Source organism: Pecten maximus, chromosome 15 (assembly GCF_902652985.1).
Source record: "Pecten maximus chromosome 15, xPecMax1.1, whole genome shotgun sequence".
Taxonomy (NCBI): Eukaryota; Metazoa; Mollusca; class Bivalvia; order Pectinida; family Pectinidae; genus Pecten; species Pecten maximus.
The window spans coordinates 36,090,400-36,106,359 of NC_047029.1; the positions used below are offsets into that span (position 1 = coordinate 36,090,400).

Genomic DNA, 15,960 nt, shown 5'->3' on the forward strand with positions numbered 1-15,960 from the left:
TCCCGGTAACATGGGCTAATTGGTATCTTAAACATGTTTACAAAAGGTCGGAATTCCACGGTACATGGTTGGACTAAGCATAGTTAGATTTGTACTACAGCGTTCACCAGCAGTTTTCTTGTCTCCTCAAACAACGTCGCACGGATAATAATTTTAATTAAATAAATTTTGTAAAAATTCCGGTATAAAAAACTCTATCAACATGAAATATAAATCAACCTGATTTGATTTTGAAATTTAATGCTTTGTTTGATACATATTGTTATGGCATATATCAATGTATAAAATCATGTATCCATAAACATTTCTTATATATATATAAACAAAAACGTGTATATTGACATGATTCGATCGAATTTGCATTAATTTGTGTTTTTGTTTGAACGCGTTTTAAAATAAATATTTACAAAAAAAAGAAAAAAAAAAATACGCAGAGTTTTTATAAAAAAAACAACAACAAAAAACAAGTAAAACTCGCGATTTCTGAATATTGTAGAAAGCCGCTTAACGTACAGAAATATTCTGAAAGAGGAAAATGAGATGACTTGTCTCAGAGAGAATAAATTTCAGAATAATTGGAAACATTTTAAGGAAGCATTTAACAGACTGTTTAAATGAGTGTATCATATCCGAGTAGGAATTCTCGTTCCAATAGCAACAACTGGAAGGCTCGATCATCATTGGATTAAAACAAAGGAAAACATCTTTTGTCATCTCATACTCTACAATCATTAATCAGATTTCGAAAAATACCAAAAATTTGATGTCACACTGACCCGTGTTGTTGTTATGTCATACAGACATGTTGTACGTCACACTGACCCGTGTTGTTGTTATGTCATACAGACATGTTGTATGTCACACTGACCCGTGTTGTTGTTATGTCATACAGACATGTTGTATGTCACACTGACCCGTGTTGTTGTTATGTCATACAGACATGTTGTATGTCACACTGACCCGTGTTGTTATGTCATACAGACATGTTGTATGTCACACTGACACGTGTTGTTGTTATGTCATACAGACATGTTGTATGTCACACTGACCCGTGTTGTTGTTATGTCATACAGACATGTTGTATGTCACACTGACCCGTGTTGTTGTTATGTCATACAGACATGTTGTATGTCACACTGACCCGTGTTGTTGTTATGTCATACAGACATGTTGTATGTCACACTGACCCGTGTTGTTGTTATGTCATACAGACATGTTGTATGTCACACTGACCCGTGTTGTTGTTATGTCATACAGACATGTTGTATGTCACACTGACCTGTGTTGTTATGTCATACAGACATGTTGTATGTCACACTGACTCGTGTTGTTGTTATGTCATACAGACATGTTGTATGTCATACTGACCCGTGTTGTTGTTATGTCATACAGACATGTTGTATGTCACACTGACCTGTGTTGTTATGTCATACAGACATGTTGTATGTCACACTGACCCGTGTTGTTGTTATGTCATACAGACATGTTGTATGTCATACTGACCCGTGTTGTTGTTATGTCATACAGACATGTTGTATGTCACACTGACCTGTGTTGTTATGTCATACAGACATGTTGTATGTCATACTGACCCGTGTTGTTGTTATGTCATACAGACATGTTGTATGTCACACTGACCCGTGTTGTTGTTATGTCATACAGACATGTTGTATGTCACACTGACCTGTGTTGTTAGGTCATACAGACATGTTGTATGTCACACTGACCCGTGTTGTTGTTATGTCATACAGACATGTTGTATGTCATACTGACCCGTGTTGTTGTTATGTCATACAGACATGTTGTATGTCACACTGACCCGTGTTGTTGTTATGTCATACAGACATGTTGTATGTCACACTGACCCGTGTTGTTATGTCATACAGACATGTTGTATGTCACACTGACCCGTATTGTTGTTATGTCATACAGACATGTTGTATGTCACACTGACCCGTGTTGTTATGTCATACAGACATGTTGTATGTCACACTGACCCGTGTTGTTGTTACGTCATACAGACATGTTGTATGTCACACTGACCCGTGTTGTTATGTCATACAGACATGTTGTATGTCACACTGACCCGTGTTGTTGTTATGTCATACAGACATGTTGTATGTCACACTGACCCGTGTTATGTCATACAGACATGTTGTATGTCACACTGACCCGTGTTGTTATGTCATACAGACATGTTGTATGTCACACTGACCCGTGTTGTTGTGTCATACAGACATGTTGTATGTCACACTGACCCGTGTTGTTGTTATGTCATACAGACATGTTGTATGTCACACTGACCCGTGTTGTTATGTCATACAGACATGTTGTATGTCACACTGATCCGTGTTGTTGTTATGTCATACAGACATGTTGTATGTCACACTGACCCGTGTTGTTGTTATGTCATACAGACATGTTGTATGTCACACTGACCCGTGTTGTTATGTCATACAGACATGTTGTATGTCACACTGACCCGTGTTGTTGTTATGTCATACAGACATGTTGTATGTCACACTGACCCGTGTTGTTGTTATGTCATACAGACATGTTGTATGTCACACTGACCCGTGTTGTTGTTATGTCATACAGACATGTTGTATGTCACACTGACCCGTGTTGTTATGTCATACAGACATGTTGTATGTCACACTGACCCGTGTTGTTATGTCATACAGACATGTTGTATGTCACACTGACCCGTGTTGTTATGTCATACAGACATGTTGTATGTCACACTGACCCGTGTTGTTATGTCATACAGACATGTTGTATGTCACACTGACTCGTGTTGTTATGTCATACAGACATGTTGTATGTCACACTGACCCGTGTTGTTATGTCATACAGACATGTTGTATGTCACACTGACCCGTGTTGTTATGTCATACAGACATGTTGTATGTCACACTGACCCGTGTTGTTGTTATGTCATACAGACATGTTGTATGTCACACTGACCCGTGTTGTTGTTGTGTCATACAGACATGTTGTATGTCACACTGACCCGTGTTATGTCATACAGACATGTTGTACGTCACACTGACCCGTGTTGTTATGTCATACAGACATGTTGTATGTCACACTGACCCGTATTGTTGTTATGTCATACAGTCATGTTGTATGTCACACTGACCCGTGTTATGTCATACAGACATGTTGTATGTCACACTGACCCGTGTTGTTACGTCATACAGACATGTTGTATGTCACACTGACCCGTGTTGTTGTTATGTCATACAGACAAGTTGTATGTCACACTGACCCGTGTTGTTATGTCATACAGAAATGTTGTATGTCACACTGACCCGTGTTGTTGTTATGTCATACAGACATGTTGTATGTCACACTGACCCGTGTTGTTGTTATGTCATACAGACATGTTGTATGTCACACTGACCCGTGTTGTTGTTTTGTCATACAGACATGTTGTATGTCACACTGACCCGTGTTGTTGTTATGTCATACAGACATGTTGTATGTCACACTGACCCGTGTTGTTGTTATGTCATACAGACATGTTGTATGTCATACTGACCCGTGTTGTTGTTATGTCATACAGACATGTTTGTATGTCATTCATGCTTGATGACTTTTAAATGTGTATATTCTTTAGTTGAATCATTGTTTTCATTTCACCTAATAACAAGTTGATCGTATTTTCATATATTTCCAATTTTTCCTGTATATTTGGTATGTATATCTCCTTACGAAACAGTAGCCAGGTACCTTAACGAGGAGTACCTTGCCGATTTACAGTAGGGAGTATAATTGGCGGTTTTCTGGGTGATGTTGAAATTTAAACATTCTCAACCTAACCTCGTCACTATCCTAATCTATTTCAATGTGACGTTGAACACTTAATTATATTTGAAATGAGATCCGATAATTACAGTTTGTGGTTTAATTTCCATGCATATATGCATGACATAGAATGTTTACAAAAGAGGCATTTCGTTTAGTACGAATGCTATCTAACTGGCTAACATGGCACTCGGTTCTACCAAGTCCTACTGGCTTAATGAAACAAAAAGATAACATTGAAACATTGTGATATTGTCATTATCTTTTGATTTCAAATAGAAAATATTCATGAAATGGAATAAAAAGTAGTCCTTTTTAGATAAAATAAGCCAAGATTTTCCAGGCAAATGTCGAATGGAATTTAATTTCAAATTTTGATAGGAGGTTTATGAAGCTTATGTGACTTGATAAGATCTCGGCCTGGTTCTCACTGTACCCGAGGCTCAGATTTGAAGCAACAAAGCGTGATGGATCTCCGCCCGGTGTATTGTAACCGCTAATAAATGATATCAAATGCATGGAATAACAGAAAGCTGGTGCGAAGTCGTGAGAACGAAGTGAAATAGATGTTATTCCAAACCTTAAACACACAATTAATTAAAAACTCAAACTGTTCTAGCAAGTCATTAGATTTCATATAGGACACACCACATATTGAATACTTATGAACAGCCCAATAAGACAATTGAAACCAGAAAGATACCGGAAGAAAACGGAATGCACTATGACCTCTTGACAAGCGTGTCCTTACGAAATCAACACCTCGCAGAACCATCAGGCTATCGATGATATGTTACACCTCTGTTTTCCATCCACTTACCTTTACATTTTCTATTTCTTTCGTTTTTTCCTTTTCGTTTTTCAACTTTTTATTTTCTGATATTTTTAATTTTGTTAGGCTTGCTATCTAAGATTCGTAGTGAAGACTGATATTCTTAAAGAAATATATATACCGCTGTATAAATGTAAGTTAAGATCGCCAATGTTGTGTAATAAGACACCATATCCCCCACAAATACCCAATGACCCAGCGAAGATAATATGATCATTATGTTCACAGGGTGCATTTAGAGATTTGTATTCAGGTAAAAAAATGCAGATAAACTTTGATGTTTCGCTATACACACCAACATAAATCTGACTACTATCTGATGTCTGATTTGTCGGTGTACTTTACAGAGCCATCTGGGAATACGAAGTCTGAGTGAAGAAATGAGTTATAAAATACGGCAGGCCAATAACTGAACAGTGGGTTACCAACTCATACGTTTGACGGAACGTGCGTCTAATGCCATTTTATCGTAAAATATATACAATACCCTATACTCCTAATCTTATAATGAAAATCCTCTGTGGAGACAATGTGAACACTCCGGCTAGGGTACAGCACCCTACGTGCCCCGAACGCCGATGTCTACACGGCCTATCACAAGGCCTTCCTACGTCATGACGGTTGGACCATTACATGCATTACCAGCATAATCCGAATTCTGACAGTCAAATCATAAAGAATACCATCTAACACTCGCCCTTTGTTGCTGGATACAGTTACAATGAAGGAAGAGAAAACATACACGGGGTCCCTAACACAGACACGTGAAATTTGCATGAAACAACTGGAAATGAAAGTACACAGCTTCCTGGAGTTCATAATTCTATAACCGACAACTGAACCTCTGTCAATCATATGAAGATAAAACGGTTCTGTAGCATCAAAATGAGAGAAATAAATCAAGTGTGCTTGACTAGCAGACGGAACTATTTTGTAGATACTCTCTAAGAAACATATCCGAATGACAAAAGCGATGAATCCAATATCAGCCGACATGTTGATAACAAATTGCCAAACAGAAGATTTCTGTAAATACACTGTACATGCAGCAAATCACTTTATGCTCAGGAGAAGATAAACTCCTAACAGACACTGTGCCGTCGTATGGTTCCGTGAAGTTCAGATATATTGGTGTATGTGATAAATTACTGTTGTCATGAAAGAAGTCAAAGTTATTCTATCTATTGAAATAGAACGATGTTCTCCCGAAAATAAACCGGTCGTAAACTTTAACACCGAATTTGTTATTTCTTTGATAGATTTGTTTCTGTTGATTCTAGACAGTGTTCTGGTTTAAAACTGCAATAAATCTCGATAAATATACAGAAACAGACATATATATATATAGACTAATCAACGATGTTACGAAGGAAACTCTTCTCTCGTAATATCACCATTAACCATTAACCTTTCCCCGAACGACATTATTAACGAGATCGCCTTCGAATCATTGTATTAGATTCATCAATCTTTTAAACCCGGTTTTTCAAGCCAGCCAGTTTTCCAACAGGCTTCAGTTTTCCAACACTTTATGCCTTTTAATTTCAAAATAATGCAAAACAAATAAAAACTAAAGACTGCTCACTAATACCGTTACACTATCTACCCAGGTTGTTGTTAGGGAATGGAGTATATAGAGGATATTGAATGGTTTACCGTTTAATATAAAGTATATCCCACGAGTAAGACAGAATATCGATATTTTCACGAGTGCTAAGCACGGTAAAAATATCGAAATATTCTGTCATAATAGTGTTATATACTACTGGGGTTGGTGTTAGTGTTATATATACTACTGGGGTTGGTGGTGGTGTTATATACTACTGGGGTTGGTGTTAGTGTTATATATACTACTGGGGTTGGTGTTAGTGTTATATATACTACTGGGGTTGGTGTTAGTGTTATATATACTACTGGGGTTGGTGTTAGTGTTATATATACTACTGGGGTTGGTGTTAGTGTTATATACTACTGGGGTTGGTGTTAGTGTTATATACTACTGGGGTTGGTGTTAGTGTTATATACTACTGGGGTTGGTGGTGGTGTTATATACTACTGGGGTTGGTGTTAGTGTTATATATACTACTGGGGTTGGTGTTAGTGTTATATATACTACTGGGGTTGGTGTTAGTGTTATATATACTACTGGGGTTGGCGTTAGTGTTATATACTACTGGGGTTGGTGTTAGTGGTATATATACTACTGGGGTCGGTATTAGTGTTATATATACTACTGGGGTTGGTGTTAGTGTTATATACTACTGGGGTTGGTGTTAGTGGTATATATACTACTGGGGTCGGTATTAGTGTTATATATACTACTGGGGTTGGTGTTAGTGTTATATACTACTGGGGTTGGTGTTAGTGTTATATATACTACTGGGATTGGTGTTAGTGTTATATATACTACTAGGGTTGGTGTTAGTGTTATATACTACTGGGGTTGGTGTTAGTGTTATATATACTACTGGGGTTGGTGTTAGTGTTATATACTACTGGGGTTGGTATTAGTGTTATATACTACTGGGGTTGGTGGTGGTGTTATATACTACTGGGATTGGTGTTAGTGTTATATATACTACTGGGGTTGGTGTTAGTGTTATATACTACTGGGGTTGGTGTTAGTGTTATATATACTACTGGGGTTGGTGTTAGTGTTATATATGCTACTGGGGTTGGTGTTAGTGTTATATACTACTGGGGTTGGTGTTAGTGTTATATACTACTGGGGTTGGTGTTAGTGTTATATACTACTGGGGTTGGTGTTAGTGTTATATATACTACTAGGGTTGGTGTTAGTGTTATATACTACTGGGGTTGGAGTTAGTGTTATATATACTACTAGGGTTGGTGTTAGTGTTATATATACTACTGGGGTTGGAGTTAGTGTTATATACTACTGGGGTTGGTGTTATATATACTACTGGGGTTGGTGTTAGTGTTATATATACTACTGGGGTTGGTGTTAGTGTTATATACTACTGGGGTTGGTGTTAGTGTTATATATACTACTGGGGTTGGTGTTAGTGTTATATACTACTGGGGTTGGTGTTAGTGTTATATATACTACTGGGGTTGGTGTTAGTGTTATATATACTACTGGGGTTGGTGTTAGTGTTATATACTACTGGGGTTGGTGTTAGTGTTATATACTACTGGGGTTGGTGTTAGTGTTATAAATATAATTGAGCTTTATGATTTTGGTCCATAGGATATGACTGATTCAAGAGACCTTAAGTTTCAAACTAGGGACAAATAATCTAGTATTAGAATTTAGATTGGCAATTCCTAACAAAACAACTTAGTGTCTGATGGCCAGTATACGAGTTATAGTGTTAAACTATTACTGGGGTTGAATCCTGGGGTATGGTGTAGGCGTGGAGTTGTTGGGTAAGTACGCGTGGCAGTGTCCAAAAACACGTGTTTTTTCATTGCGTACGCATGGATCTTAGACTTTGTTCTAATAAGGATGACCTGTCAATCCAGACGGTAAATGCACTTGGGTATCCCCAAGGATGTGCTGACATGAATGAGACTGAATCCCATAGTTATGGTTTTTGGAGTGTAACAGACCAGCGATCGTAGGTGGTCTGTGGTAGGTGATGTGACCCCCGCCTCCAGGGGCCCTCCCCATCCTTCAATCCGTCACGTGCTCGGCCGTAACAGGTCCATGTGGTAACATCCACAGTCGTCACAGTCTAAACACGGCTTGTAATACAGCATGGATTCCCATGATGGCACCCTGTACAGAGTGCTAATTCAATAGACACAGGGGTTACAAGAATGTAACAAATAGTCCACTGTGTTCCATTTCACCTGAGGCTGCTAATACGTGTAATGGTGTTTCATTAACCACCTGTAGGCTAGCCACTATTATTAGAACTCAAACCTTAAGCGCTTTTACATATTTCACATCCTTAGCGTTCGAATCATTCCCAAAGCTACAGGAGTCGAGCTCAGGATTTGGTCTGGTCGGACTTTAACGTTATACATCAATTAGATTATTTTAGATGTGTTAAACCCTCTAAAGGCTTAGTAGTTTGTTGTCCTGTCGTCATTGTCAAACTGTCCACGGATATTTATGTGTTTACATAGTGACGATAGTTTAAATACTTGCATCTGAAAACCAACAACGTGCCTGCATTATTCCGCCGGTGTCTGTCTGTACCAGGACATGGGTTGTAGTTGTTACAACACCTAATCCGATGGTGACATATGTTGTGTGGCACATACTTGAATTTTAAATGAAATGGTTTCAAATCCCAATAAAACCCCAATACCATTTTTAAAGGGTAGGATGGATTTTAAGTAAAAAATATTTCAAAGGAATTCCTTCATTTAGAAATATGTATAAAATAGGTATATATATCATATACAGTCAATGACATGAATTTTTAATGTTATTTAGATTTATTCTAAGATGCATTTACAACGTGCACATAAGCATATCTTACCTATATATATCCCATCCTTCGTCCGACAAGTGTTCCTATTTTCTTCCTTTATCACGAAAACAACCACTAAATGTCCAAAGTTAGCGTTGGGGTAGGGATCTACCACCAAAACACCATCAAAGCTTTCTTTTCTGTTTAAAACCTCGTCTGGTAATACAGCTTTGTAACGCCCGACGATAGTTTTGGGTGCTATATGTATTACCATGGAGGCTTTAGGAATCGTCACCAATTCTCGACACTCTTTCCCTGTCGTGAAAAACACATTATTACAGTCCAGCGCATGTACATAGTTATAAGCTGCCTCTGCCCAGTCCGACTCTCGTAAGTTTCCTGAACTTGACCATTGTCCATCATCCAGACTAAACCGCTCCGAACTGTTGTCCGTAATGAACGGAAGAACACTTAACACCTGGAGAAAGTTACAGACACCTAACACGACAGAAAACGTTTTTTGTTTGAGGTAATGCATAGTTGGTGACTAGGGAGTGAGTCCTCGCGGTGTGAAGTAAGCGGTATATGATGTGTAAATCCTCAACAATCACTTTACATCTCGGGTATATTAATCCGGGAAAAGTCACATGTTGAAATCATTATAGCACTCATCCAAATAAAAAATGTTTGTATTTTAGTTTTACAGTTGAAACGTCTGTAAATATCAAACCTATCAATCCATATGAATCTTGATGTGACGTTTTTTTTTCTTAATTAATTAATTAATTAAGAATCCTATTATAAATATTTGCACACCTTTGGCAATGTCTTACAAGAGGAAATAGAATGCATGGCCAGATGTGTATCCATTTTGCCTGTATGCCTCACGATCAGCACAGAGCGACTGCTACCATCCGTCTATAACATCTGTTGGTATACCGGGATTTCTGATCGCTCTGTACCCTTAAAGCTTCCCGATGTCTTCGATCAACCCTGTTCTGTCGGGGCCGTGTATACAGTCTCCGTATACCTGTGCTGGCGTGAAGGCAATGAATGAACTTATGAGTGAGGCCTGACCGCTCTACACCTTGACAATACAATACAGGCCTACCTCGTCACTACTACTATTCATTGATAAAATACGGTTTAGCCGAGCAGTAAACCTCCAACCGATATCGCGCTCTCTGCTATCCGAGCTGTCACAGGTATGATCAAATCCTTGTCGACAATGCCTTATAACCGCGACGGATCGGGGCCAATTAGTCTACCACAATACAACATTAAATTTCATATTTGACCAATCAACATGGGTTTCGGGAATGCGGCAAAACGATTGGTTAGGTCAACTCTCATGCAGTTCTTGATGCTTATGTTTTAAGAATATTATTTCTGTGATCTAGGTATGTAAATATTTATCTTCACGTGAACACGTACGTCATCACTTAGGAATAGATATACGACAGGCTTCTAGGACTTGGAAATATTTATAAACTATACTGTAGTAAATTTACCGATCGATTTGGTTCGATGTATGTGTGTTTGTTTTTTGGCGAGATTCTTACTCATCAAGGCTAATGAGCTAAAACGTACCGGATAACTAACTGCGTATTATATAAGTATGAATGCACCTGTACCTAACGTCGTGCTAGGTGGGCCATTAATCATACCGCAATACACATAATTACTTTAACAAATCTTTTCAATTTCTACTTAGTAGTATTTCGGATTGGCAATTGTTACGTAATTATTAAACTACGTATATATATAAAATAATAATATATTTCATCACTTAATTTTCCCCAAATTAATTGGGCATCTTTTGATAGACAATAACTGGTATCTTATACACTGTTATTAGTATATCATTGTTTTGTTGTAATAAAGCAATAGACGGTTAAATATCAGAAGCACCGTATCCCCCCAACAGAGTCAGATTCATCACCCGTATCCCCCAAACAGAGTCAGGTTCATCACCCGTATCCCCCCAACAAAGTCAGGTCCATCACCCGTATCCCCCCAACAGAGTCAGATTCATCACCCGTATCCCCCAAACAGAGTCAGGTTCATCACCCGTATCCCCCCAACAGAGTCAGGTCCATCACCCGTATCCTCCCAACAGAGACAGGTCCATCACCCGTATCCTCCCAACAGAGTCAGGTTCATCACTCGTATCCCCCCAACAGAGTCAGGTCCATCACCCGTATCCCCCCAACAGAGTCAGGTTCATCACTCGTATCCTCCCAACAGAGTCAGGTCCATCACCCGTATCCCCCCAACAGAGTCAGGTTCATCACTCGTATCATACCAACAGAGTCAGGTTCATCACCCGTATCCTCCCAACAGAGTCAGGTCCATCACCCGTATCCTCCCAACAGAGACAGGTCCATCACCCGTATCCTCCCAACAGAGTCAGGTTCATCACTCGTATCCCCCCAACAGAGTCAGGTCCATCACCCGTATCCCCCCAAACAGAGTCAGGTTCATCACTCGTATCCTCCCAACAGAGTCAGGTCCATCACCCGTATCCCCCCAACAGAGTCAGGTTCATCACTCGTATCATACCAACAGAGTCAGATTCATCACCCGTATCCCCCCAACAGAGTCAGGTCCATCACCCGTATCCTCACAACAGAGTAAGGTCCATCACCCGTATCCTCCTAACAGAGTTAGGTCCATCACCCGTGTCCTTCAACAGGATAGGTACGATTACGGCGATAACATCCAACATAAGACGCCCCATTATGTTTAATAACTGTTCTTTTTTTCCTTTAAAGAAATTCATTCTTTTAATAGTTTAGAAGTATGACAGAATGTTTTATTGAAGATATAAAGTGTCCCTGTAAACTTCCTGTAACGCTGTATCTATATAAGTTGAAGATATAATATCATTGACGATGTTGATGTATTTATCAAAATTCTATAAGGAGAGGCATTTAATTTGTTTGAAGGCTCGATTCAATCATCGTTACGGATTGTGCAATATATATGGAATGTCAAAGTATAAATATAAATCTGTACCATATATATATAAGTCGTTATGTGACCCATCATTGATATTAGGAGCACCATACAGTTATTTCGTCCTTCCAGGACTCGGCAGTGATACCAAGAACATATAACAGATGTTTCAGCCTTTAGAAATAGTCAAAAGTCAAAAGGATGGGGATCCATTAGAAAAGTCAGGATGATAAAACTAGGTCTAAACGCAGCTTAATATATAGAAGAGATACATTAGCACCTTGATTTAAATGTATTATGTGATATACCAACGTAATGATTTTCAGAACACAGAACAGCAAAACGGGGTATAATGTTTTCATAAGGGAAAATGCAGATAGTAAAAAATCATATTTTGTAATTTTCTAAAACAATAAAATGCTTTTGAAAGATACGTTAAACCGTTAAGCCTGTAATCTGGTCCTTGTCATAATTACATTTCGAAATGGATGTTATTGACGATATGAATATGCTTGGTTGAAGTTGTTTATTAATATGTTAACTCTCGCTTTGGGAACGTGGACTATTTTAGCTCAGTTAAGATTTAAAAAGGAATACTGCCGTGACTCTCGCTTTAGGAACGTGGAATTATTTCGGGTTAACTCAGATTGACGTCGCCCTTACAGGAATGGTTTACCTCCGAAAACTATATTTATTCCACATATTCATTTTTAATTATCAACATGTTAAAGATAGTCACTTTGTCTTACATATTTTCATTGTTAATCGACTTCCGGATTAACTAACAGTCTTGATTACGTATTTTTATTATGTTTCTGTTCTTTACATGGACAATCTCTGCGAATATCGATCAGGTAGTCATTTTCAATAGTGTACACCAGGATTAGGATATTACATGTAAGAAAACGCATATAAGTATGCAGTATCAGAATTCGATATACATTCCGTTTTGTTAATATCATAGATATATCAGAGACACCACAAACAGATACAATCTTATATTAAAAAGTCTAATTTTACCAAATACTGGATGAGTTGCCTGCCGAGGTCAATGTAAGTGAATCTCAGTGTTATATCTTATAAGGTTCACGCACATGCCAACCAAGTTATTATCATTTTTAAAATATAAAATATACAGATTTGTTTTCAAAATGACCCAGTAAGTACTTATAAGAGGTATTCAGTACAGTGTATAGGTAGGATAATAAGCCAGGTGTCAGCTAACACACAACCTTCCTATCAAGTTTACTACTGCTTTGTTGACACGATACACCTACATATCGGGGTACAGGGTCGTTGACATACAGCCTGTTCACTGGTAGTATCGTTCGTGTTGGACTATATCATAGCATTGCTCTATTGATCCCCACCAATCTGCCATTAATAGGCCAAAACTAACCCTTTACAAATCTTAATTGAATAATTTGTCAAAAACATCAGAGAGCTTTCTTTAATCGCTGGCCATTCTCCATCGCCTGCTTTCTCAATATACAGCCATATGGGGATTATCGTCTTATGGTTTCCACTTCAAACCAATTTAGAACGCTGGGCGTGTGGCATGGAGTACCTACTTAAAGCCCCTTTGATGGTACCGCCATAGTAGTTGGGCATGTGTAGAGGTGTACCATGGGCATTTGTCAATGGAGTTAAGGAAATCCTGTTACATACATCAAAGTGTCTGTTAGGAAATGGTCAGACAATCCGATCTTACTACTTATCATTGTTCTTTACCTACCTCATATGTTTTGTTATGTTGGCATTACAATGATATTGAAAACAACCATAAGGACATATCTGTTTGACTCAATGCATGTATAACTATTTAAATCTGATGGTTTACGTAAAAAAGATACTGAGATATATCTTAATATGATTATATAATGATTAAAACAATAGTTTGGTAGAACAACGGAAATGTGTTTTACCTTTACTTCAAACAGATATTACATTATGAAGTTAAATTTGGACGATGGTTTAAACTTATCTACTTGACATAAGTCGCACGATTGGTTATCATAATTTGTACTTCTGTTTGTTCTGCGAATTTTTTTGAGAGATATATAATTCAATATTTCATAACAGGATTTAGAGTAAATATGGGCACAAATAAAAACAAAAGGATACAAAGCCAATTGTCTAGTATAGTCGGTAAATGAGTAATTTATTGTTTGTGTATAACTTCCGCCCATCATGGACGTAACATGTCAGCACTTCATCTTGTTGATATCAACTCATGTACTAATCCACGTTACTAAACACGTGCAAAAGGGCCCTGAAATCGATCAAGAGCTTACATGATTTATATGCTATGTAATGCAGTATTGTTTTTACAGATATAAGACATGCTATGTTATTGTAAAAGTACATGTTCTATTAATACATCAGGACAGTTACATATGATTGTATTTCAGTTTGGATACAGGCTAAGTGCATTTGTGGCATAGGAAAGTGAGTATACGTGTGAAAGACAGATGGTAATTCTCCAATATGGCCATCTTGTTTTATTCTCATAAGCATATATAACGTAAAAACAAAGCATTGCAACATTTCCTGTGGCTGAAGAAGTAAACATTGCTATATTGGCTGACAATGATATATGACTACAAAATGAGAAATATCCATTAAAAGGGACTATGACATGAGAAATATTCATAAAAAGGGACTACAAAATAAAAATATTCATTAAAAGGGACCATGACATGAAAACATTCATTAAAAGGGGCTATGTCATGAGAAATATTCATTAAAAGCGACTACAAAATGAATAATATTCAGTAAAAGGGACCATGAGATGAAAAAAATACTTAAAAAATAGACTACGAAAGAAAATATATTGGATAAGAGACTACAACATGAAAAAAATCATTTAAAGAGATTACAATATTAAGAAATATTCATCGAAAGGGACTACAAATTGAAAAAAATCATTGAAAGAGAAGACTACAAATGAAAATATTTTAATTAAAGAGACTACAGCATAGAAAATATTCATTAAAATAGATTATAGCATGAAAAATAAATTCATTAAAATGGACTATAGCATGAAAGATATTCATTAAAAGAGACTACAACATGAAAAAATGTATTCAATAAAATGGACTATAGCATGAACAAATATTCATTAAAATGGACCACAACATGAATAAATATTCATTAAAAGAGACTACAACATGAAAAAAATCATTAAAAAGGGACTTTTCACATGAAAATATATTCACTAAAAGGGAGTATAACATAAAAATTAATCCCTTAGAGAAGGGACTACAAATGAAAATATATTCACTAAAAGCGACTACAACATAAACAAAATCATTAAAGTGATTTCAAATGAAAGCTATACATTTTAAACACAAGACACCCATAACAATATAATTTTTATCAGAAGTACATTTTTTGTATTATTATGTAGATAATATAACCAATCTTAAAGTTTCAGAGACATTGCTTGTCTGAGATTATCTCTGTTGTTATTGTACAGCAAGACAATCAATATTGTTGGACAATGCCAAGGGGAAGTAATTCATACCCTGTAATCTATTCTTTTGACAAACTATTTTAGCACCAGAGGTCGATATTGTCTTAAATGAGCAGTAATGTGGCCTTTTTTTTAGCCAATCAGAGTTAATGAAAAATAAAATTTTGAATAATAAACATAACAATAAAAATGTTACCTGCCTATAACAATCAATAAAGTAACAGATTAAAGTTTGGTTTACCTTCACTTTCCTGAAATTTATTTATCAATAAAACATGATTGGAATGGGACGGAATGCAGTTTCATCCAACGTAGACAGTGTATCGGAATTTTCTGTATAATGGATAGTTAATCATGTTCTAACATAACGAAGTCATCTATTATATTAAATGGTGATCTTACCATGAAATTTATGCACAACACACTATTCATTAAACGATATTAAAATGTTTAAATGTTCATGTTTGATAGCTTCAGCGGTGAAAATATTTTGAATCTGC

The 15,960-nt window shown here is 37.0% G+C and overlaps 1 protein-coding gene across 1 annotated transcript in view; it reads right to left on the reverse strand.

The window, feature by feature from the left end:
* Positions 1 to 10,227, reverse strand: part of LOC117343822 — a 29,820-nt gene extending 19,593 nt beyond the window's left edge. The window contains 1 exon segment of the mRNA XM_033906342.1: positions 9,097 to 10,227. Within this exon segment, the coding sequence (XP_033762233.1) occupies positions 9,097 to 9,565 (469 nt within the window). The 5' untranslated portion in view covers positions 9,566 to 10,227.
* Positions 10,228 to 15,960: the final 5,733 nt, after the last annotated feature.